This window comes from Sturnira hondurensis, unplaced genomic scaffold, assembly GCF_014824575.4.
Source record: "Sturnira hondurensis isolate 20B ecotype Veracruz unplaced genomic scaffold, ASM1482457v3 Scaffold0016284, whole genome shotgun sequence".
In the NCBI taxonomy this organism is placed as follows: Eukaryota; Metazoa; Chordata; class Mammalia; order Chiroptera; family Phyllostomidae; genus Sturnira; species Sturnira hondurensis.
This window is the reverse complement of record NW_028088915.1, coordinates 5,268,297-5,293,666: the sequence shown is the minus strand read 5'-3', so window position 1 is coordinate 5,293,666 and position 25,370 is coordinate 5,268,297. Positions and strand designations below refer to the sequence as shown.

The 25,370-nt window shown below is 40.7% G+C and overlaps 1 protein-coding gene across 9 annotated transcripts in view; it reads right to left on the bottom strand.

Annotated features, from left to right (window-relative positions):
- SFMBT2 (Scm like with four mbt domains 2) overlaps positions 1-25,370 on the bottom strand; it is a 213,687-nt gene that overhangs the window by 49,268 nt on the left and 139,049 nt on the right. For all 9 annotated transcript variants that reach the window (XM_037065974.1, XM_037065977.1, XM_037065973.1 and 6 more), the window contains 3 exons: positions 24,976-25,123; positions 11,414-11,496; positions 5,236-5,362 (listed from right to left, as the gene is read on the bottom strand). In XM_037065974.1, coding sequence (XP_036921869.1) covers positions 5,236-5,362; positions 11,414-11,496; positions 24,976-25,123 — 358 coding nt within the window. The remainder of the gene's footprint in view (positions 1-5,235; positions 5,363-11,413; positions 11,497-24,975; positions 25,124-25,370) is intronic.

Below are 25,370 nucleotides of genomic sequence, written 5' to 3'. Positions count from 1 at the left end.
AGGCCATCATGGAAGGACTTGGGGGGCTGTGACAAAGAGGAAGCAACGGACCCTTGCCCTGTGGCTATGTGGCATAGTCCCAGTCGCCATGTCCCCTGGGAGAAGTGCTTCCTGGCTCTCATCCATTTAAGCCTGAATACCTGATGGGGAGGAGTGGAGCTCCTTGCCTTGCTAGAGCGTGTCCCAGGGAAAAACCTGGCATCACAAAGACTTCCTGATAGACCTGTGAAATCTGCTCTGCTTGGAGTGCTTTTAATCCTATGATAAGGGTCCAAGCAGGAAATGAGTATGTCTCCCAAAGTTTCTGCAAACCCCCTTTCCTGACAGACACTGACTCAGACTAAGCTCTCAGATTTCTTTGAAATGTTATCTACTGTTTGATCCTTGCCGCCCTGTGTTCCTCCTGTATATTACAACCCAATAAAAGCCGCTGGAGGAAAGGGCTCCTGGCCTTCTTCCTCTGAGAAACTGACCACCTCTCCTCCCCAAGCAGATCATGTCTTGGTAGTGTTTACTTTCATCTGTGGCGGACAGGGGGACTTCAGGGCAAAGTCGCCCCCACAGAAAATGTAGAAAGAAAAAAAAAAGTTCTGAGACTGCAGCCCATGCTAGGAATGCCAGCATTACTCAGCTCCAATAAGATAACCTGGTGCAAAGTACACTTCAATTTCCAGGAATCTACATGGGTACCACCTAGGCCCTCTATCAAAATACTTTTCCATGTCCACCCTGGTTTTGGCCCTCATTCCTATGTCTGAAATGGAATCAATTTTTGCCACAAGGGGCTCAGGCACAAAACTCCATTGACCATACTTAGGGTATTACCTCATTCATTCATTCATCAAATAGTTGAGAGTCAACCAAGTACAGAAGACAAGGAATGCAAGAAACAAGCCACTGACCCTACAAAGCAGTGGCGTCAGGGCAAAGGATGGGGGGCCGAACTTACAAAACCCCGGCTGAAAATCTAAGGAGCAGGGGGACCCCCCAATCCCCTGATGACTCTGCACATCCAGGTCACACCTCCCCTCAGGCTGATGGCTAGAGGTTTGCCTTCTAGAAAAGATGAACCACAGGGACTTAGAGTTGGAAACACCAGGAGACAGCCAAGGACAAGAAAAGACAAGGGATAAAAGAGGATTATGTGAAAGGCCATGCACCAAAGGTAAGAGGACTGAACCTTTCCACATCACTCCTAACAACACAGTTGTAAGCCTAGTTAGGACACTGACAGTTGCAGGTGAAGGGGGCGAGGTCAGCCTGGCCTGGTCAGGGAAGTGTCCTGAAAGGTGCTGTGCAGCATTTCGACCTTAAGCAATGTGAAGAAAAGGGAACCAGCAGAGGATCACATGCCAAGGTATATTTCACCGCAGCCAAGAAGCTAAGAAAAAAATCAGATGCATTAAAAAACTGGCCCTGGACAATTCCAAAGGGCATGCATTTCCTAAGGGGGAAAAAGGAGAGACATATCGGTCCTTGGATTGTCACTGCACCCCATTTCTAAATACCGACACTGAAATTCTACATGAAGCACACAGGCTTGAAGAGTCCCCGTGTTGCTGATGATTCCTGTCTCCTGCAGAAACCAGGGACCCACATTTGAACTGGGCCCTGGATGTTCTGAGCTTGTGGAATGTGAAGTTCATGGCGGGGGGGGGGGNCTGGATGTTCTGAGCTTGTGGAATGTGAAGTTCATGGGGGGGGGGGGGATGCAACTCCTGGACTCTAGGAAGCTACTGTCCAAAGTTATACAGCACAGAGTCATACAGACTGAAGTGGATACATTGTGGTACCCAGGCTGGAACTGAAAGCACCAGGTAACAAGCCCCACAGGACGTCCTTCTCTCCCTACGTTCCAAGTGCAAAAACACTCGCTGGGAATCCCCTCTGTTTTCATTCATAACAGTGATCCCAAGTTGAAAACCAGGTTTTGGTGCTCATGTTCTAAAGCTCTCTACAAACGTTACTGTAGTGGCAACAATGAAAAGAACTACGTAACTTAGCAAAAATGAAGCCTGCCAGTCACCACCTTTAATGACATACTGGACACTTCTGCCTCAGCTGCAAGGAAACAATACTTCATATTCAGGAATGCGGAGCCTATCACATGTCTTCTAAGTGAGAAAATCATATTAATAATAATGAGGGTAAGAGACACCAAGAAGGCAATGCAAAGATGTAAACTCTCTCAGAGAGTTCACACACTTTGAGGGTGAGGGGAACACCCTCACCCTATTTGCCCCTGAAGAAGATAATCTGAAATGCACGTGAAGTGACTTGTTTCGTGAAAATGGGAACTGTGTGGCCGCAATGCTAGAAGCATTAAAACTGCAGGCGATTTATATTACATGGATAATGCTCATAATGTATGGAGATTACCTAGAGGAGAACATTATCATAAGAAAAAACACGACAATGTCCTTCCCAAAACACAAAACTCCATCCTCATAAATCGCCCTTGCTCACTGTCAGCGGCTTGAGAAAGCTCGGGATTCTATCCAAATATGCACCTAAAATAAGGTTACACTGATCTCATGTATTTTATTAATTGCTCCCCTTTCAACATCAGCTCCTTCAGACACTTAAAATACTATTTGACTTCAAGAGCAGTGAAATATTAAATAAAAATCACCATTTTAATGACCTGAAAGTGGCCAATTAGCCACAAGTTGAAAATACTTCAAATCAATTTAATGTACAAATATAACTGATAAATTGTTATGAAGTACTTTATAAATTTAAGTGTCAAATAAATGGTCTATAATCAGAATCACCATCATCATAAAAGTACTCTCACAGCCACAAACTGACCATAGCGAGTCTCGAATAGTTTATCCCTAGGACTGAGGAAAGACAACGCTATAGACACAGAAATGAAAAAACGAGAAGGAAGCGACAATAAACCTGCCATTATGTCAAATGGTAAATGTTCAAGTAAGGGCCAAGAAACAAACAAACAAACCAAAAAAAAAATTTTAAGCCAATTCAAGGACACTGAGTGGAATTTTACTTTATTCAGTGAGACAAATGCATAATTTTGACCAATAATTCCAGGTAGACAATATTCAACAGATTGTTTAATTTTCTTTTCTTCAGCGGTGTAAGGTCTGGAAAAATGGACAATTTACTTTCTGACCTTCTTCCCAATGCTAAACTCCCTGCCATTACTACAGAATGAAAGCATTCTGGAGAATGAGCAGAAGAGCTGGAATGAACTGATATATTTTTTTGCTATAAATCTAGAAATTTATATCCAAGGAAAAACAGCAGTAAGGCCCTGGCTCATATGGCTCAGTGGATTGAGGGCCGACCTGCAAATGAAAGGGTTGCCAGTTCGATTCCCAGTCTAGGACACAGCCTGGTTTGCAGGCCAGGACCCTGGTTGGAGTGGGGAGGTGCGTGTGAGAGGCAACCACACATTGATGTTTCTCTCCCTCTCTTTCTCCTTTCCTTCCCCTCTCTCTAAAAATAAATAAATAAAATCTTAAAGAAAACATCAGTAAGGAGAAAAGACTGACAAAAAATGTTAAATAAACTCTCAAAGTTAATCATCATTCTTTTAGAAACTGGGAAGCTGTGAGGTCTAGTGAATTAAGCAACAAAGATGTCAAGAGCAATGTAATCGAACCCTAGGCACATCTTAAGACTGAAGATGGTTTCTCTATCAATAAAAATCAGGATAATCTTACTACTGTCTGCATTAGGTAATTAACTCCTGGGATGCACTATGGAAGTACAAACTGTTAAATAAATGATGACTACCAAAGAATTTTAACCAGAATGTGCTAAATAATAATGACAACACATGGGTTCTGAACTTTACCATTTTTGTTTTCAAATTAATAATGCAAACAAGACTCCTACCTTATAATTTGGCTTTATAGTACTAGGTGGCAAGTGCAATAAAGGAATTCAAAATCATCCTAGAGCTCCTGTTTCCCCTTGAATGGCTGGCTCGACTTCACATGCAGTGAAGAAAATATGGTCACATTCTATTCCTGTAGCTGCAGAAGCATCACTACTGTGCCTGCATCTCCATTTTGGTCGATTCCAACAAGAGGTCATACTACTTGAAAATCTACTAAGCAATCAACGTTCTGAGAACCACAGTGACATTTTAAACTATTTTCTGGGAATTAACAACACCTATGACGTTCAGCTAAAGTTACTACTCTATACCCTTCCCACCTTCTTGAATGATAATACTGATGAGATGGTGGTTGTAGCCAAAAACTTTCAACAGTTTTGACCAAGATGAAGATATTAGCAGCAATTCTATGACTTTCCAAACTTTCTATTCCAATGGTAGTAAGAACATGTTGTAAGATTGAAAATATAGACCAAGAAAGCTAACATAATCTTATTATTCATAGGTAGTCCATTGTTTTTTCCACATACACTTGAAATAACAACTGAGTGCTATGAAACTGAAAAACAAACAGAAAAAAAGCAAAGTATTTTAAATCACAGATAGGAAAATCTTAGCGATCCAATCCATTTCCATTTTTTTCATTGAAAATATATCATCTAGAAAATATAATCTATCTAAATCCAAAATCTGATCAAGATTTTACTTACAAACACATTGTTCTGTGAATTATCTGTACAACTGTAAATAAAAATGTAGCTATAAAGAAAAGTTTAAACACCATTAAACAAACAAGCCTAAATCTCGATTATACAGGGGTGGGCAAAAATAGGTTTACAGTTCTCAGTGCAACATGGAGTTTATTCTTGTATTACTATTTATTTGTATCACTATTTTAAAACTCCTTTGGCTCGCCCTTGTATATTTGGGGAGAAAAATCATCTCCAGTTACTCTTTTAAGAAAAAATTAAACACCTATGGAAGAAACCAAAGAAGGTATTACTCACATTAAAAAAATACATGGTTCTATCCTCATAATAACCAAGACCTAGAATACTAGATTTAGTGACTCATTAATTTGTGATGTTAGCTTTTATAATCACAGATATAAAAAAAAAACACTGTGTTCAAAACATAATTATTACTCCAGCATCTCATTTCATGAAATTCTTAAATTAAAATGTGAGCCTCCGTACGGATTTGTGTTTGATTAGTTTCACTTATTTAAGAACACTGAATAATTTAAGATCTGTTTAAATAAAAGAAACGCACAAAAGGGGCACTTCCAAGAAGTGCTGGAGATTTCAGCACTCTCCCACTTCTGGAGGGACCCTAAATTCTCCAGAAAGACTATAAACTACACTCACCTTCCAGGTGAAGCCACATCAGCCTCCCCTTCACCCTCACAACGGAGGCCACACAGAGTTCTCTTGGATTCCTGGGGTTTACGGCTTCCAGCTTCATGTTCTTTGTGAAACCCCGACTGAATGAAGTCTGCAAGAGAGAACCGACACTGAGCCACTAGATCCCACAATGAGACAGCGCGCAGCCGCAAGGCCGGCCAGCTGATGCAGCAGAGAGGCACACAGGCCTTATTCTTAAGACAAACAGGTTGTTCGCATGTTTGTCCTTCTTGCCACTTATGAGGAAAGAACCATGCCTTCTTCATCTGGATCCCAGAAATTAGAACTCTGCTTGGCATACAGAAGGTGCCTAATAACATGTGTTGAATGAGAAGATGAACACATTCTCTGTTTCCAGTCCCATATGCATGCCCACTTCTACAAAATCAATGAGATACATGTAATTTCTTCTACTTTTCTGTATTCCTTACCCACATCAGACCTGGGCATATGTGGGGGTGTGAAAAGAGAGAGACTGAGTCTCCGCCTGGGATCATCTTCCTTCAGCCTGAAGAATATTCTTTAGCCTTTCTTTCAGCACAGGTGTCCTGGTGAGGAATTCCCAGAGATCCCTTTCTCTGAAATGATCTTTATTCTATCTTTTTGCTTTTTGCTTATGTGTGTTTACTTTCTAAATTCACATTAAAAAAATTTACATATAGGAAAATTCACTCTTTGGCACACTGGTCCACAAGCATAAGGCTGTTAGATAAATGCCTACAGCCATATGGTCATAACCACAGTCAAGATACAGAGCAGTCCCTTTACCTCCAAAGCACCCTTGCACTGGCCTCTCAGTAATCAATTCTTCCCAGGCTCCCAGTTCCTGGACCACTGATCTGTTTTCTGTGACAGATCAGTACTGTACTCCCACCTTTTCCATATGCCATATAGAAGGAATGATACACTACAGAGCCTCTAAGTTTGGCTTCTTTCCCTAAGCAAACTGCATTTGAGCATCATCCATGCTCGTGCCTGACAAGTCAGTAGTTCATTCTGTCATAATGTTGAGTAGTTTATGTAGATGGACCACAGTTCTGTCCATCTGTTTACCAGTTGAAGGACATTTGAATTGTTTCCAATTTTTGGTGACTCTGAATAAAGCCACCATAAACATTTAAGCACCCGTTTTTGTATGACCATAAACACATTAGTCAGCTCCAGCCGCCAGATTAGGTGGCTTAAACAACAGAAGCATCGCACAGCTCTGGAGGTTGGAAGTCTGAGATGAGAGTGTCTGCAGACCCAGTGTCTTCCGAGGCCTCTCTCCTTGCTTGTACACGGCCATCTTCTCCTTGTGTCTCTACACGTTTTTTTCCTCCATGCATGTGGTGTGCATTTTCATCTCTTCTTCCAGGGACACCAGTCACACTGGACTACGGCCCACCCAGATGACCTCGTTTCACCTTCATTACCTCTTTAAAAACTCTAGCTCCAAATTCAGCCACATTCTGAGGCTCTGGAGTTAGGACCTTAAAGCATGAATTTTGGAGGGACACAATTCAGCCTATGACACTGTTTCATTTCTCTGGGAAGAGAATTGTTGGATCACATGGTAAATGTATGTTTCTAAAACAACCGCCAAATTATTTCCCAATATATCATTTTGCATTCTCACCACAGTGGATAAGGTTCCAATTGCTAAACATCCTCACCGATCGATACTGTCAGGTTTTCAAATTTTAGCCATTCTTATAGGTAAGTGGTTTTAACTTGCATTTTCCCTAGGACTAATGACGTTAAGCAATTTTTCACACTTGCCATTTATATATCTTCTTTGGTGAAGTATCTATTTTTACCTTCATTCTTGCAGTATGTTTTCACTGAATAAAGAATTATAGTTTTTTCCCCTTTCAGCACACTAAAGAAGTTGGCTCACTGTTTTTTGGCCTCCATGATTCTGATGAGAAGTTTGTTGTTATTCAAACTGTTATTCCTCTATCTGAAATGTACCATTTTTTTCTCTGAACATTTTCAGGATTTTTCTCTCTATGTCTGCGTTTCAGTGATTTGACCATGTTGGGTTTCTTTGTATTCATGCTGCCTGGGACTCCCTGAGATTCCTGAACCTGTCCATTTAGATCTTTCAGCTACTTTGTTTAAGCTGGGACCATCACTTCTTCATGTATTTTTTCCTTCCACACACTCTGTGCCCACCTCTCCTGAGTCTCTGACGACACATGAGATTGTCCCTCTGATCCTCAAGATTCTCTTCATCTTCCTCCCAACAGCCTGCCAGTTTTTCTCTGTTCTTCACATACCACAATTTCTATCTTCAATTTTATAAACTCTTTCCTCTCTCATCCCTATTCTGCTATTAAGCCCTTCCAATAAATTTACTTATTTCAGATATTGTATTTGTCAAGTTTAGAATTTCTCTTTTTCTATATTTCTACGTGTGTTCTGGCACTTCCTATCTTTTCATTCACTAGGAGAATCTTTTCCTTCACATCAATGTTTCTACAATTTTAGAGTACATCAAAATCATTTGGAAAGCCTGTTAAAAACATAGACTGCTGGGCTGCATCCCAAAGTTTGTGATTCATTTTATTCAAAGTGAGGCCAAAGAATCAGTATTTCCAACAAGTCCTCAGGTGACGCTGAAAGAGCTTGCCTTAGGGCCACACTTTGGTGACCAGTGCTTTCTACTAGTGAGCTCAGTTATAACAAGGGCTTTAAAATACCTGTCTGCTACCAACATCTGGGTCATCTTTGGTTTGGCCTCTGCTGATTTTCTCTTCCACTGAGGAGGAGTCAGAGTCTCCTATTTCTTCACGTGCTGAGCAACTATGGATTGAAATCTGGATATTTTAAATACTGTATCATAGAAAATCTAGATTGTGTTATATTCCTCCTAACAGTGTTGATTTTTCTGTTTGAGCAAGCAATAAGCTTCATTGGACTCAAACTATACACTCTTATCTCTCGAGAAGCAGTTTAAATCATAGTTCCATTCTTTCCTCCTTAGCTACTAGGTTGCTTGGAGTTTGCCTGTCAAACACATGGTCCAGGGATCAGCCAAAGATTTAAGCAGAGTTTATGCACAGAACTCGTGGTTCCCCCCTCCCCCGGCTCTTCCCTGTCTGTGACTCCCCTCGCTTTCCAGTAGTTGTAGTTGCCTAAATTCAGCTATCAGGTTCATATGCCCAAAAAGATTATAGATTTTATATCAGTGTTTTAGTCACCCCATAAGTTGTCAACTGTGGCTAACGTCAGTCCACTTGTCTAAAAATTTGAGGATGATCCTCCCATGGTCTTCCTTTCTTCTAAACACCTGCTCCCCTCTGGAATCTGCCTGCTTTGTTTCACTCTCCACACCCCTCAGGGAGGTGCTTTTATTCTTCCCACTGTTCGATTGCCATCTGTGCGAGGGTCAGTTCACTATGAGCTTAGCCATTACTCCCTCCTAAATAAATACAATATAAAAATTTCCAAAATTACCCACTACTCTAAATTTTAACCGGACATCACAATACTATATGAATACGTCTATTCTGAAATATATAGACAGAGATAAGTGCCTATAGGTAACAGATTATATCTCTTTGTTACTCACAGAAGGAAACCAAGGTAATTCACACTTACATGTCTTTTTATATACATTAAGTTAAAATGAAAGTCTATCTCTATGTAATAGAACAGAATTATCCAATGTATGCTGAGAAATCAATTTGCTCTGTTCCTTTATGTTTCTTTGGAAATACGAATGAAAGCTACTCCAGGCAGGCCGCTTTCCTGCACGTCATCGAATGTATCCACACATGTCATGTACTGAGCTTCTTTCTGATGATATAGCTCAATAGGCTGCCTGAAAGGCCTCTAAGTTATAATGCATTTCATCCTATTATAATAAGGGAAAGCTACAACCACATGACCTACTTTAGTTTCAACTCACTGCTTAGGGGTAATTTATAAAGGATCAATGGCAACACTGTTACCTGTGAGTTTATTTCACTAAGCATTTGGCTGTGTCAATCTATTTCAGAACTGCCTGTGGTTGTTAAACATCCTCAGGGAAATGTTTTCCATGCATCCACTTCCAAACTACCTCTCCTGTGATACACACAAGATTGGTGATTAAAAGAGAATTCATAATAAGCATTCCTTTAAAGAGCACTGTAGCAAGCTAATAAAATCCAGTAAAGTACCAGTGACGCAAGGCACACGTCAACAGGCAGATAACAATCCTGTCGGTTAAATAAACAAAAAGCCAGAAACAAAGGGGCACATCTGTAACAAGTGCATCCCTAATGAAAACGCCAGCGTTTTTTATCAGAACAGATTTAATCTAGGTAGTTAAATCCTAGAAGCTCAGAGGTCACTTGGGGATGTGGCTACTTACTCCACTATTAAAATAAAATCCATTTTGACAACAGCTGGCTGAATGGGAGCAGCACTCAGTTAAAAAGACGCTTTGCTGGAACTATGCTGTCGCAGAAGAAACGGGCCCTTAAATACAGAACTAGGGGAGATACGAGAGTTTTCTTTCCAAAGTTAAAGAATCAGGGAAAGATTTTTCTTCTCGTCAGGTAGAAAACACAAAGTAAAGGGGCTTGGGGAGGTGATGACGTGTTTCTATGATCCAAAATGAAAGGCCGTAACGCCAGGAGATTCTGTCATAAGTGAATTCAACAGAGTAAAAAGCTTAATAAGACTGCCCTGGACTTCATATGCCTTCAGTGCTAAGCAGCTGCTGTCCCCACAACGGTACAGTCACGCAGCTGCCCCCGTTCACACCCCCTAAACCCCCGCCATACGGGCCTCTCAAAGCGCCAGAAGAGCTGCCTTTGTGCAAAGGCCTTGCCACCCAATGCCATTCAGCAATTGTAAAGCGTTGGTTTCCACTCTGCCTCTGGCTCGTTTCTGCATTTAGGAGTACAAGTTGACCTAGTAATCAACCTACGTAATTCTCCAAAATCCATTTTTAGCTTATGCTCAGTATTGAGTTTCTCTCTATGAAGTCAACCCTTTCCTCCTCTCAGTTCTCCTATTCTGTTACCCTGCAGAACAAATGGTAGGTGGGGTTGCAGTGAATCAGCAGCAATAGTAACCTAAGTCTAGAAAACAAGTCTTTGATTTGAGAGAGCTTTGAATAGTAGTATTAGCAATCCCCAGCTGGAAGACTTTTATTCTAGCATAAAGATTACCTATCAACCTATCGCCACTAAATGCATGTTCAACACGCTAGACTATACATTTATGCCTCATTCTTAAATCAGAGATAATAACCTAGGTCCCTTTTTATAGTTCCTAGGGTTGATGAAGTTTAAATGAATAATTTATGAACTACTCACTTAATACAACCAACTCCTACAACTAAACAAGTACACACACATACACACAAACACACGCATTGCTATTTTATTTGTCACAAAAAATCCTATTACTATGTTAGTAACGTCTATTTGAACACGTTAGGGGCTTAAAACAAGCAAAGCAAAGTACAAAATTGTTGGACTAGCATCCTACTGAAGTAATCCAAGACAAAAAATTACAAATAAATATTTTAAGATGATCCCACAAGTAGAAAGAATCTCTTATTGACAGATTTATCAATATCACACTCTGTAGCAAGCGCATAACCACTGGTGGCCCAGGTGGCTAGCTGTCGGCCCAAGTTTATCCTCCTCCTTCCACAGTATGAAATCATGCTGAGGAACAGGCCAGCCAGGGCACAGCCCAGCCTCACTCACGGCCTGGGGTAGCCGAGTGACTGGTTCTCACCAATGAAAACTGAGCAGAACAGTATGTGTCAATCACTAAGCTATAGCGCTTAGAACTAAGACTGTCTTCTCCTGGATCTCATTCCCTATTTGTTCACCAAAACGTATCTAGCCTAAGGCTCACCACAATGGGAAGAATCACCAGGTAGTCAGAAACATCCTGGACCCTTCCTTCCCTAAGTAAGAAGTAAATTTATAACATGTTCAAGCCATTATACATTCAGTAGTCAATTTACTACATCTCAGAATTACTCTAATATACAAGCTTGAAAAAAGAACTTTTCAAAAACTACAAAAGTTTTAGGATCTTGTAGAACACACTAGCATTCTAATCTTGCTCAATAAATAGAAAACAATTGGCAACATTTATAGTAAGCAACACCTATGATAAAAGGAATAACAAGAAACAAACATCTTACATTTTTGAAGCAGAAAGGAGGGGCTTCTTCTGTTCCATGCTGCTTGTGATAGTCTGCCCAGTCAAAGTCCTGGCCAGAGCACCCTGTGTGGGACAGAACACCGAGGGAGAGCGTGAGTCGAGCTAAACTCAGAGAAACGAACAGCTGTATGGTGTGTTAGTAATGACAATACTAGGGGGTACAAGGATAAGCCCCCCAAAGGTGGAGCCCTTTCTTAAGCCTGACAGCACATCAGATTTTACGAGGGGCAAATAAAATATTTTGAAAAATGTGAAGTACTACATACAAATAAGGTACACCCTATTATCATAACATGGTGCCCCAATCAGGGAAGAAGGTGGAATTTACCGACATCAGTGCATGGCGATGGGCAGATCTGCTTTGGGGAAGAACAGAAGATACTGAGGGAGGGGTTTAAGAAACAACTATTCATATACAAGGTCTCTCTGGGAAAAGTCCAGCCAATGTTAATGTAATGAGAATGGTTTGCATGACATCAATGTAACCTGGCAGCCAAGGAGAATGGACCGGAATGCACATGCATGAACAATGATGGCTTCACTGTCCTAGTCAGTGGGGGTAACAGACGCCACTGAGTGAGCATGTGTACTGTGTGGACATCGCATTCAAGATGACTAAGCAAGTAGAGCAACAAATCTGCATCAAATTTTGTGTTAAGCTCAAACATTCCTCCGTGGAAAATGTTTGGATGCTTCAGAAGGCCACAGCTATGGACAGCTGGTGATTGGCAGCTTCATCACAACAACACGCCCACTCATGCATCAGTCTCCTGCAGAGCTGTTTGGTGAAACATCAAATCACCCAGGTGACTCAGCCCCACTACAGCCTAAATTTGGTGGCCTGTCACTTCTGGCTTTCCCGAAAACTAAAATCACCTTTGAAAGGGAAGAGATTCCAGATCATTGATGAGATTCAGGAAAATACGACAGGGCAGCTGATGGCGACTGGGAGAACTGTGTGCGGTGACAAGGGGCCTACTCGGAGGCAGACTGAGGCATCATTGTCTTAGGTACAATATTTCCTGTATCTGGTAACTTCTTCAGTCAATGTCTCTATTTTTCATATTACATAGCTGGATACCTTCTGGACGGACCTTATATACTAAATTTAATTAAATACAGATCTTACCAAAATGGGTTTTTTCTGTCTTTATTCATTTCATTTGAGAGGGAAGGTGCAATTATACAATACATACCCATCATAACCACCACAAGACATGGGAGAAGGTGAGAGAAGAAAATAGTTCTAAATTATAAGAATGACATAGAGTGTATGGCTTAAGCTAGACAGGAAAATACATTATATGAGTATTTGTGCTCTCTGTGAAAAAAGGATGGTGATGGAAATGAAGAACACAGTAGCTATTAGGATTCACTGAAACTGTACCAAATGTCACTACACTCCTCACTTAGTGCTCTCTCGTTATTGTTTGGTTTATGTAACATACACACAACTGTATGTTAGATGCCAAAGAAACTGGGGAACTTTATTTTCCTCCACAATGTTCATAACCCTGCGCCCTCAAATGCAGTTCCCGTGGGGACTCTAGTCACTGAATCCCACCAGTTGCAGAGTAACTACAGAAATCCTTTATCAAAGAAACTCAAGACACCAGTTGCCTCCTACCTCCATCTGTACTCACAAGCACAAAACAATCTTCCTTTCATTAAGTAAGCTCGATTTAACCAACTTTTCTTACGATGGGGGGATTGTCCAAGAAAGCGGCTGTCCCCTCTGGCCCAGGGACCGAGCCTTGATCCTGCCACCCGTCAGCAGCACAGGTAACCCCTTCTGCGTAAGACACCCGTCTCCTTCTATAAAGACGGACAATCCCTCATTTCTTTCCAAAAAGAAGAGAAGACGTCTCAGAGTTCTGAGATGTTATGTACGCTTTCCAGCCAGTTCTGAAGAGGCCTTGCACGTCTTCCACCTCCTGCCACCACGCCCAACACCACTCTCTCCAGAGCCGTCCCTCTAGCCAGATGATCTTGCATCACAGGTTTCTGGAAGGAACCAACCCACTTTCTCCCAAATAGTCATAAGCAAAACAAAATGTGTTTTAAATGAGGTAATGCAAGTTTCTGTACAATTACTATAACCTGCCACTTTAAGAGTATTAGTCTGTCTGAAACTGTCTGGGACCGAACACTCACATTAATGCATAAGAATAGGAGAATTCACCAAAAGACACCTCAAACTGGTGAGAAGTTATCTGACAGTACAGAGCCTACTGAACCACAAGGTAGGACTGATTCTAGAGCCAGTCCTACTAGGCCCTAGGTGAACCAAGGCAGAAGTCTTCTGTGCAACAGACTCTATCTGCTAATTCACAAAACAAGATCTTTCGAGTCTCCTCTGGCTGCTGCACTCCATGATTCAGAGCAGCCGGCACTAACAGCTTACTGCTGCTGCTTAGGATTCTTCCCTTGCCCCTGTCATTAGTGGCCTTTTCTCCTCCTATGAGAAAAGTGCAGAGGGGTCGACAGAGGTTATGTAACAAGGCATTCCCTAGTGGAGCTCCCCATCGAACAGCTGAAGGCAAGACGGCTCACAGCAACAGGAGGACCCGATTTGGTTAGGGGTGTGGCCAGCCCACAGTTAATCAAGGTCTCCTCCTGGTCCATATCTCTTCCCCGGACTTCTGCTACTTCCTTCGTTACTTTTGTGAGAAAATATCATCCGCATCACAAGGGACGGGGAAAAAAATAAGGGGGAAAAACGACCAATGAATAGTAAACTATGTTCTAATATGAAATTTAGGTTCTTTATGGTCATTGTTTGTTCCGATCAAACTTTTCAACTTAGAAGTCCCCTCTACTTCTACAGACAGCCTTCAGCAGGGTTTTCTATAATCAAGTCCACAATCAGCAACCTCCAAAGGGCTTCAGCCCACTCCATAAAATGTCATGCTCCACAGTTTCTCAGACTAACATTCAATCCTCTCTATCCAGTGTTCAAGACTGTCTATGGGAAGCCATTTTTAATCTGATGATTTCAAGAGAAAACCGAGTCTTGCTGAGCACGTCAGCAACAACTAGTCATTCTGCCCTAGGACTCTCTCCTCCCCCTGAACGTCTGAACAGCCAAGACTTTTCTTCCTCCTCCTTCTCCTAGGGACCTTTATTCACTTAAAATTCGTTTCCTTCATGCTGATAATGAGCTCTCTTTGTAAGGCAGTTTTGTGACAGCTCAGAAAATAACTGCTACATAAAAACAAATTGCTGTGCCTTGTATAATAGAGACAACAGGGGTCACTTATATTCATTAATCAACAAAGACAGAACAAGAAGTTCTAAGGCTTAACTGCAGCCACAAAAACATGTTTTAAACCTGGAAGAGAGGGAAATAGCAGAGGGGAAAAGAAAATTTTAAAAAATCAACCCCCCCTTGGGCTATTAAAATTTGCAACAAGCTGCCATAGGAGACTGTTGAGCCACAACCACTAGACTTATTTCAGCTTTTATTAGTGTTTATTCTGAATAAAGTTCCAACTGTTACAGGTCCAGAAAGGAACAGGTCAATGACCCATATCCATGTGATACAAATTAATTGACATAAAACAGCTCCACTTCCAAACACAGCTCCACTTCCAAACACTGCTATTGGCGGTGTTAGTGGACAAATCTTTTAAAAAGCAATTTGGGAGTTAACATGTTCATGGACTTTGACACAATTTCCTTTCTAGGAATTTATCCCATAAAAACAACCCTGAAGACCAAAAAAAGTATTATGTACTAAGATGCAATGGCATTATTATTGATAATATGGGGGGTCACTGTGTCTCCAAATATAGCAAATTATATAAAACTTATTCAAGCCCATGAAAAGTCATGCGGATATGAAATTGGATATAGTTTTTAAAAATCATGAGAAATGACTGCTTATTATTATTTTCAGGGGTCTCAAAAGGTACAGTCCAAATAAAAAATAAAAACAGCAGAAGAATACCATGCTTGCCATCTCCTTGACTGACAAAACGGAAACCAATGTGACCCCAGTGCTGTAATGACTGCTGGGGGGCAGACACTCCTACGCATGGCTGGTTGTCCCGTACCTGAAAGAACCACTGCAGACGCCAATCTGGCAACATGTGTCAACGTTTTTAAGAGGGTATCTGCTTCTCTAACCCAGCCATTTGTTCATTTAGATGTCCATTTAGAAATATTTAGTAAGTGCATGCTGTATGCTGAGAAGGGTCCTAATACTAGAGATACAGAAATGATGAGCAAAACCGACAAAAATCCTAACTTTCACAGAGCTTACATTTCAGTGAGTGGAGACAGATAATAACACAAATACAAAAAGTCGGAGGATCACAAGTGCCATGAAGAGGAAGCAGATGAGAGACTGGAGGGCTGCACTGAGGACGGCCTTAACGAGACGGTGAACAGCAGGTATTGTGGAAGCAAACTGTGTGCCACCCGGACCGTGGGGGGGAGGGTGTGCCAGAAGAGGGACTGCCAATTGCAAAAGCAGAATTCTAGCAAAAGATCGAAAGTTAGAAAACAGTAATAAGATATCAATTTTTCTAAATTAACCTATAAATCCAATGTCAATTAAAATCCAATGGACCTCATTTAGACCCATACAAACACTGTAACATTCAGGCATGGTAATAACCAAGACAATTTGGAAAGAAAGAAAAAGTGGAGGGATTTACCTAATAGCTATCAAGACTTATTATAAAGTAAAATCATTTTTTAAAAGTGAGGTATTTGTGTAGGGATGGACAAACAGACTGATGAGGCAGAGTGACTACGGACAGGACAAGGTGCACACATGCGAAGGGACTGGACGTGGGCCACTGGTGGATCATAAACCAGAGAAGACACAGTACACTATTCAGCGGATGATACTGAGACAATTGGTGAATCTGAAAATCCAATTCAATTCAAGCAAAAAAGTTAAAATTTTCTGTCCTCAGGACATACAAAAATTCCAAGTATTAAAAACTAAATATGAAAAACAAAACTGCAAGACTTTTAAAGAAAATACAGACGCCCTGGCTGGTGTAGCTCAGTGGATTGAGCGTGGGACTGTGAACCACACGATCACGGTTCGATTCCCAGTCAGGGCACATGCCTGGGTTGCAGGCCAGTTCCGAGCAGGGGACCCACGAGAGGCAACCATACATTGATATTTCTCTTCTTCTCTCCTTCCCTTCCTCTCTAAAGATAAATAAATAAAATCTTTTAAAAAAAGAATACATTAAAAAAATACAGAAGAGCATCCGTGGTAAGGCCATCCAAAGACATGAAAAAAACAATTAAAATTAAAAAAAAGAAGACATGCAAACAACTCATAAAGAAAGATGGAAAACTTATTTGAACTAATAATAAAGAACTTCCCCAATCTGGCAAAGGAAATAGACTTCCAGGAAGTCCAGGAAGCTCAGAGAGTCCCAAAGAAGGTGGACCCAAAGAGGAACACATGAAGGCACATCATAATTACATTACCCAAGATTAAAATGAAAGAGAGAATCCTAGAAACAGCAAGAGATAAGGGAAGAGTCACCTACAAAGGAGTTTCCATCAGGCTGTCAGCTGATTCCTCAAAAGAGACCTTACAGGTGAGAAGGGGCTGGAAAGAAGTATTCCAAGTCATGAAAGGCAAGGGCCTACATCCAAGATTGCTCAATCCAGCAAAGCTTTCATTTAGAATGGAAGGGTAGATAAAGTGCTTCCCTGATAAGGTCAAGTTCAAGGAGTTCATCATCACCAAGCCCTTATTCTATGAAATGTTAAAGGGATTTATCTAAGAAAAAGAAGATAAAAATATTAACAGTAAAAAGACAGCAAACTCAGTTATTAACAACCATACCTAAAATAAAAACAAACTAAGCAAACAACTAGAACAGGAACAGAACCACAGAAATGGAGATCACATGGAGGGTTAGCAACAGGGGAGTGGGAGGAGGAGAAGGTACAGAGAATAAGTAGCGTAGATGGTGGGGAGAAAACAGACAGGGGAGGGCAAGAGTAGTGTGGGAAAGGTAGAAGCTAAAGAACTTACGACACACGGACACGAACTAAAGTGGGGGAATGTGGGTGGGAAGGGGTGCTCAAGGTGGAGGGGAATGAGGGGGGGGGGGAAATGGGACAACTATAATACCATAATCAAAATATATTTAAAAAAAGCCTGGCTGGTGTAGCTCAGTGGATTGAGCGCGGGCCTGCGAACCAGGGGATCGCGGTTCGATTCCCAGTCAGGGCACATGCCTGGGTTGCAGGCCAGTTCCTTGCAGGCCAACTCCCAGCAGGGACGCACAAAAGGCAACCATACATTGATGTTTCTCTCCCTCTCCTTCCCCTCTAAAGATAAATAAATAAATAAAATCTTAAAAAAAATTTAAAAAATATATATATATATTTAAAAAAGGATGGATTCTGACTATATTATAATTTATAATTAAATTAAAACTTAATACTTCAACAGAACATAAAACACCATTAAAAAAGGAAAAAAGACAAGCCACAGACTAGTATTTGTGAAGTGCATTGCTGCGAGACAATTCACATTAGACTACATAAATACCTATATAATTTTAAAAACAACAAAACATGTAACTGCCACTCAAAGGAAATACAAGTTGCTGACAAGCACAGGGTGGCCTGCTCAGCTGCACCAGTAGTCGGGCACCCGAGTGAAACAGCGAGACCCGCTTCACTCCCATCAGAGTGGCAATGTCCAACCAGCGTGACAGTATCGCACAGTAGTAAAGATAATGCAGGCCGGGAACGTTCAGACCCTACTGCTGAAAATATAAACTGGTACAACGTGGTGAGCATTTGGCAACATGTAGGGAGTGCCAGCAGTTCCACATTTAAGTAAATCCCCAAAAGGACCTCACACACTTGGGAACATGTAAAAAGATGTCCATTTGAGTGCTGTCTATGAAAATACCTAAAATGTCTAGCAAGGAGATGTGGATGTCAAAAATTATACTACATTCACAAAGCAAGCAAAATAAACAATCTACATGCACCAACATAAAAAATATGAAGACATGCTAATAAATAAAAGTTAAATAAAGATATATCGCATGATACCATTTATTGTATATATCAAAATAAAACCTACTGTATGGTGATTGTAATAAAAATGAGAGACTGATGCCGAATTAGATTCAGAAACTAAAGTAGCCACACAGTAAAGCACAAGGTCTTTAGGTATCAGATGAGTCTAAAGGGTTAAGGAGAGAGGAAGGAATGGGGACAGAATGGGAGCAAGACTTTAATCCATTCAACACTCAGCGGATGTTTACCAAGAGCCAGGCATTATTCTAGTTACTGGGGAAGAACAGAGAACAAGAGAAACCCCTGCTCTCACAGATCTTTCATTTCAGTGGAGACTGATTTTTTTAAAAGACAAAGCAGTAACATATATATTACTTATTTGCATTTTACATGATACAAAAGTTCAGGAAAGCCAGGTAAGGAAGACGGTAAAATCACTGGGGATGGCGATTTGCGATCGGTGTTAAACAGGACAGCCCAAATAGAGCACCTCAAAATCCCATGCCTGAGTCAGGACAGAGGAAGGGGAAGAGTGTGCCAAGCAGAAGGAACAGTGAAGGCCAATCCCGTAGTACAGAGGGGACATGTGCCACGTTCCAGGAAGGCCAAGGAGGCCGGTGTGATGGAGCTGGCTGGAGGCGTCTTCGAGACAGGCCAGACAGGGAACTGGTGGGTATTGCAGGCTGTCCTTATAACAGGGCCTTGGCCACTGAGCGAGATGTGAGCAGACAGAGAAGGGACGAGTGTGAGTGACATTTTAACAAGATCAGTCTAACTGCTGTATTGGGAGTAAACAGAGGAAAGCAGAAAGCTACTGCAAGGAACCCAAGGGAGATTTAAAGGAGACCTGGACCAGGGTAGTCATGATGAGGCATGGTCAGATCCCGAAAATGTTGACAGGATTCATGGTGGACTAGATATGGGGTCAAGGATGACTCGGCCTTTGATTATATCCATAATACTTTATTTTCTTTTTTAAAAATCTGAATCAAATAGGGCAAAACACTAGCAGCTGGTCTATCAAGGTGGCAGGTCCATGAGTACGTGTTTATTTTCTGCCCCCTTCAGTATGTAGGAAATACAGTAGATTAAAAAAAAATGAACTGAGTTCATCAGGGAGTGTCTAGGAAAAGGGAATACGAATCAGGGTCCACTACGTTGCATCTTGGTAATAATTAAAATACACCCTGACTTCCTAAACTGTGTTCACAGTTTATGTGTCAACCTAGTAGAGACAAAGAACTAAAATAAGCGATTTACTTCAGCCTTCACTCAGATGTCTTACAACAAAAATTATAGGCTACACATTTTCTACAAAGACCCTCCTGAGTGGGATGTTTCTCCGCTATCTCTAGAACTAATCTTGGACGTTACATGCCATGGACGTTAGTGAAATAGTGTCAGAATAGCAGGTCATGGTTGATACCCTATACACTTTTTGCCCAGTTGATTTATCTATCTGTTTGATGGCTTTTGGTGCCTTGCACACTGAACTGCTGTTTACTGGGTTTACACTAATGGGGTAAAGCCCCCGTGGCTCTGGGCCCGGCCTAGCAGAAGAACATCTGCTCACACAAAGACAACACTGGAAAAATCCCTCCCCATTCCAGCTTACACTGCTTGTCCCCAAAGCCTGGGGACAGACTTTTTAAAAAGCAGGAGTCCAAACCATGTAAGTAAGGGTCTATATTTCCGCACATCTCCTAGACTACTTGTTGTCTTTTATTTCATCGTCAGCTGCTTCCCACTGACTAGAGAATGAATGGGTGCCACTCTGCCATTGGGTAACACGTAATTGTAAAGCAGTGTTTATACTTCTAACAGAAATCTAAATAATGTGTTACGCTCATGGAAAACATACACACAAGAAAACATCTAAACACCTCTCAGCATGTATAATAAATCTGACATACTCTCGTTATAAAACTCAAAATTTAAGTTAAGAATAACAAATTTATTTTAAAGACAGTGTATACTTTCATACAGTAATAAAGCAAGGGATGGTGTCTGAAGAAACTCTACAGCATGGTTCCCAGCCCTGGTGTGACACGTAAGACATGTAACAAATTACCTCAAAAGAAAACCATCAAATCACCATTAGGGAAATCACCACCACCTCCTCTAAACTGTAATTCATTTTAATTACAAAAATAAACATATTCCACTCTCACAACATGGTAAGGGAGCTCAATAAATGAAGTCATGACTTTGTTTTATCTGCAAACACTTGGAAAATTATAGCCGAGAATTGAAATTCTCCAAATGCTCTGACATCTAACCATTTCAGTCATGGAAAAGTCATGGTCAACTGACATCAGCTAACCCCCAGCAAGGCCACCAAAGTGCCTCAGAACTCCTGAGAATGGCTTTTGTGAAGACTCCGGTGAGAAACAACAGCAGTAAAGTATGGATTTGGTTATTTTTTAAAAAGCACTAAGTGCTCATCAGTACATGAATGGATCAAAAAATTATGGTACAGCCCTGGCTGGTATAGCTCAGTGGATTGAGCACAGGCCTGTGAACCAAAGGATCGTGGTTTGATTCCCAGTCAGGGCACATGCCTGGGTTGCAGGCCAGTTCCTAGCAGTAACACATGAGAGGCAACCATACACTGATATTTATCTCCCTCTCTCCTTCCCTTCCCCTCTATAGATAAATAAATAAAATCTTTTTAAAAATTATGGTGAATTTACACAATTGAATACTACACAGCAGAAAGAAAGAAAGAACTCCTACCCTTTGTGACAGCATGGATGGAACTGGAGAGCATTATGCTGAATGAAATACACAAGGTAGTGAAAGGCAAATACTGTATGATCTCACCTATAAGTGGAGCCTAATCAACAAAATAAACAAGCAGGTAAAACACAGCCAGAGACATTGAAATGAAGAACAAACTGACTATAACCAAAGGGGACCAAGGAGGGAATACTGGGGGTGAAGGAGGGAAGGGTTTTCAGGAACATGTATAAAGGAAACATGGACAAAACCAAGGGGAGGTAGGATCGAGGGTGGGAGGTGGGGATGGCTGGGGTGGAGACAGGGGTGGGGGGAAAATGGAGAAAACTGTACTTGAACAACAACAACAATAAAACCACTGTACTTGGGATATTAAGATGGGGTTTTAAACCAACCTCTACTTCAGGACTTGAAAACTTCAATACAACTGAGGCTCCAAAATGATTACAGCTGATGAGATAATCTTTAAGATCCCCCTTAGTTATAAAAACCCTCTGCTTTTAATAATAGATGTTTATTTTTAATAGGTAATAAATTAGTTTAAACCAAAGAGAAAAATAAAAATATTTTTAAAATATTCTGTTCAAAGGCTCACTCTATCCTCACTTCCATCTGCCCTGCTTGCCACCGCCATACTCTGAGCCCCCACAGAAAACTCTGTTTTATTAGTTTTTATATAACCTTTCTGAGTTTCTTTACAGAAATGTGATCAAACACTAATACATATTCTCATTTAACTCTTTTCTAACAAAAAGGCATCTCACGATAACCTGCTGATCTTTATCACAGTGTATCTTGAGCACTTCCCGTATCAACACACAGAGACTCCCCATTCTTCTTAACAACTGCGCAGTTTTCATTATACAGGGTCTGAAATCTATTTCACCCACACAGATAGGCACTCGGATTTTTCCCAGTGTTTTGGTATTATACATCCTGCTGCAAAGAACAAACTTTTGGGCATATTATCTGTATAGTGTATCTTTAAGAGAAATTTCCAGAAATAAAACTGCTGAGTCAATGAGTAAAATCCATTTATAATTTTAGTAAAATCTGCCAAAATGCCTTGGATACTGTTTGCTCCTACCTGCATTCTCACCAGCAAATCTGAGAATTCTTGTTTGTCCACATGTTCATCAAAGCATAATTTCTATTCCTGCTCTTTTGAATGTCTACTTCATCTTATAAATACATGCTGTCTCAGTGGGGTTTCAACTTGCATTTCTCTTATTGTGATGAGTTTGCCTAAGAATCCTAGTGTTTACTTTCAACTGTGAACTATCTGTTGATATTTGGAAATCTTTTTCTGTAAGTTGCTGGTCTTTTTCTTACTGGTTTATCAATAAAATCTCTACTATTTCAAGAAAACAACCTGGTGGCCCAAACACAACCCTTACAGATTGCCAGTGGATCCTTGACTAATGATACTGATCAGTTCTTGGATGCTTTGTTAAAGAAAATGGGGGGAGTTATCACTCAGATTTTCTTACTGGAAGGTACTAACCACTATCATCTAATATATAATATTTATGGAGAAATTTTCTTTTTGGTGATTTTGCAACAGATAGGCTTCATTTTCAATAGAAGAAATAGTTTGGAAACCTCATGAACACAGTTTTATTTCATAAAATATCACAAACACTTGAGTGGCAGAGAAGAAAAAGTAAATGCCACTAAATGTTAGGTATGAAAAAGCTTAATATAGTAAAACATTTAATATTCTAAATATATTTGTACAGTCATTTCATTGCACATTTTTAGAGTTCAGTACACTAACATACAACAATTTTCTTAACATCATGGAATGCAATTGTCTAAACAAGCACACGCATGTTCCTAGTAAATATTCAAGCAATGCCAAAAATCTCTTTTCTAAAAAATATTTTTAAGAGTTTCAATTCACGAGTACATTCAAAAATTCTAAAAATGCTGGTGAACATTAAACTTCTACCATAATGAAATAATCAAGCAGCCAAAATGCACATATTAATACTTTTCCTTTTTTTCATTATGTAAGGAAATATCCAACCATTTTTTAAAAAAATTCTTAAATAGATTTTATTACTAACTACAAATTTGCAGACTTCAATTAAGGAACATTTTAGATACTAGAAAAAAACTTCCTTCAATGACATGAAGCCCATCTGCGCAGTCTGGTCATAGCCGTTAAAAAGAAACCGAGGTGGCCCGAGGGGGTTCAAACTCTACTAGTGAGCTAAGGCTAAAATTCACAAGAGTAACAGACTTCTCTTACTACCACCATATAGATTTTATCATGTAAAACCTGTGGAGTCACTTTAAGGGATTATAAAAATACTTAGGCATTTTTTCTTTTTTTAATTAAATGTGTCAGGGTGACATTGGTTACCACGATTACATAGGTTTCAAGTGTACATTCCTAAGATACATGATCTGTATATTGCGTTGGGTGCTCACCACCCAAAGTCAAATCATCTTCTGTCACCATATATTTCATTAGACTTTTGCCAAGTACCTGTGGAATGCCACAGGTATCCCACTTTGACGGCCCTGAAATCTGAAGCACAGGGATTTGGCCAGTCATTTGAGCGCCGAAACGGAGGCAGCAGCCTAAGCATCATACTCGGGAGTCCTCTCACCACCACGGGGAACAGGAGGGCCAGGCCTCCTGCCCCATCACTCTTCATGAGTGGCTCTGGGCCGGTTACATAAACTCTCTGTAACTACATTTCCTCAGAGGGCAGTCCGCGCTTTGAGGATCAAATGAGTTAGGCACTTAAAACAACACAAACAGTGTTACGTAAGTTCGCCGTGTGCTAATTAGACCTCATCCCATTACTGCACAACCTGCACAAGAAGAATCAACGGATGAAACAGAAATACCCAAAAGCACCTCCTCCACGGGGATGAGCACGGAGGAGAAGTGAGGATAAAAGCTTAAGACACCCATGTCAGTGGAGTACAGGCATGCCATGGAGAAGCTGGGAGTAACACAAGCTACAGCTGGCACAGACTACATGACGGCCACGGGGAAAACTGGAACTTATCCTGTGGGTGTCAGTTATCTCCCAGTATGCTTAACAGGACATGCAAACCAGACCCTGGTGAGCTGAAAGGTTATCACAAAACCCCTGTATTATTTGTGGTTATCTGTCAAAATCCCTCTGTGAGTTTACTTTTCTAATCTCTTCTGATTTTCTCTTCCATTATTCCCTTTATTTTCTCCCCATCTTCTCTCCTTTTGCCTCGCTGCTTTCTTCCCTGACTAAACCTTAGACCTAAGGGACAACAAATCATGTTATCAAACTTACAGTGTGGTACATGGTTCTCAATGTAACAATTATTTTAGTGTAACCTGGTTCCCGATTTAATTAATGTATTACAGCATCAAATTATTGAATATCTGGGAGCAACTGGGCTCTCAGGAGATTTTAATTTATTGTAAATACAAATATGAAGAAATGATTTATCAAAACTTTACTGCATTTTTCAAAGCCACTTCATGGACACTCTCAAGGGTTTAACCTCAGTCGCTTAGCAACACTGCACCCGCTATCATCCCCAGCAGCGGCAAAGCCGCAGATCAGTTTGATCACCGAAGGGGACCACACTTTACAGAGGTGGACTGAGAAGCTCAAGATCATGTGACCCACCATGGAAGGGAGCTGTAACTGACTCCTGCAGGAAGCTAACCATGAAACACACTATTTTTCCACTTCTGAATTATTTACAGTATAACTTTCTTTAGAGACAATTTGACACCCTCCCAAATCACCCAAACCCTGCACATTTTCACAGAACACAAACCTTTGGGAGGTGTGAGATTGACTCCATTTTTAAGGCACCACTGTACTGGTAAAATCCCCAAAGAATCCGCATGGCACAGCATTGAGATTTTACTAGGTTCTGGTCTTAGGTCATCAATGGTCACTTGAAAAAAATGATTATTAAAAACCTGAAAGAGAAAACCAACACAGGCAATGGTAAATTCCCTGGAATTACATATCGGGCTAGTAATGAAATACTGGCACAGCTTCCAAACGCAATCAATATATTACATCAAAGTGGTATGACCACAAACTGGCATTCCAATGTGCATTACTACACTGATCCGCTTGCTGCAAGTTAGAGTTGATCACTGTGGTCACATTGATGAAAAGTAAACAAGAATATACTGGAGAGAGAGAGTGACATGTAAACCA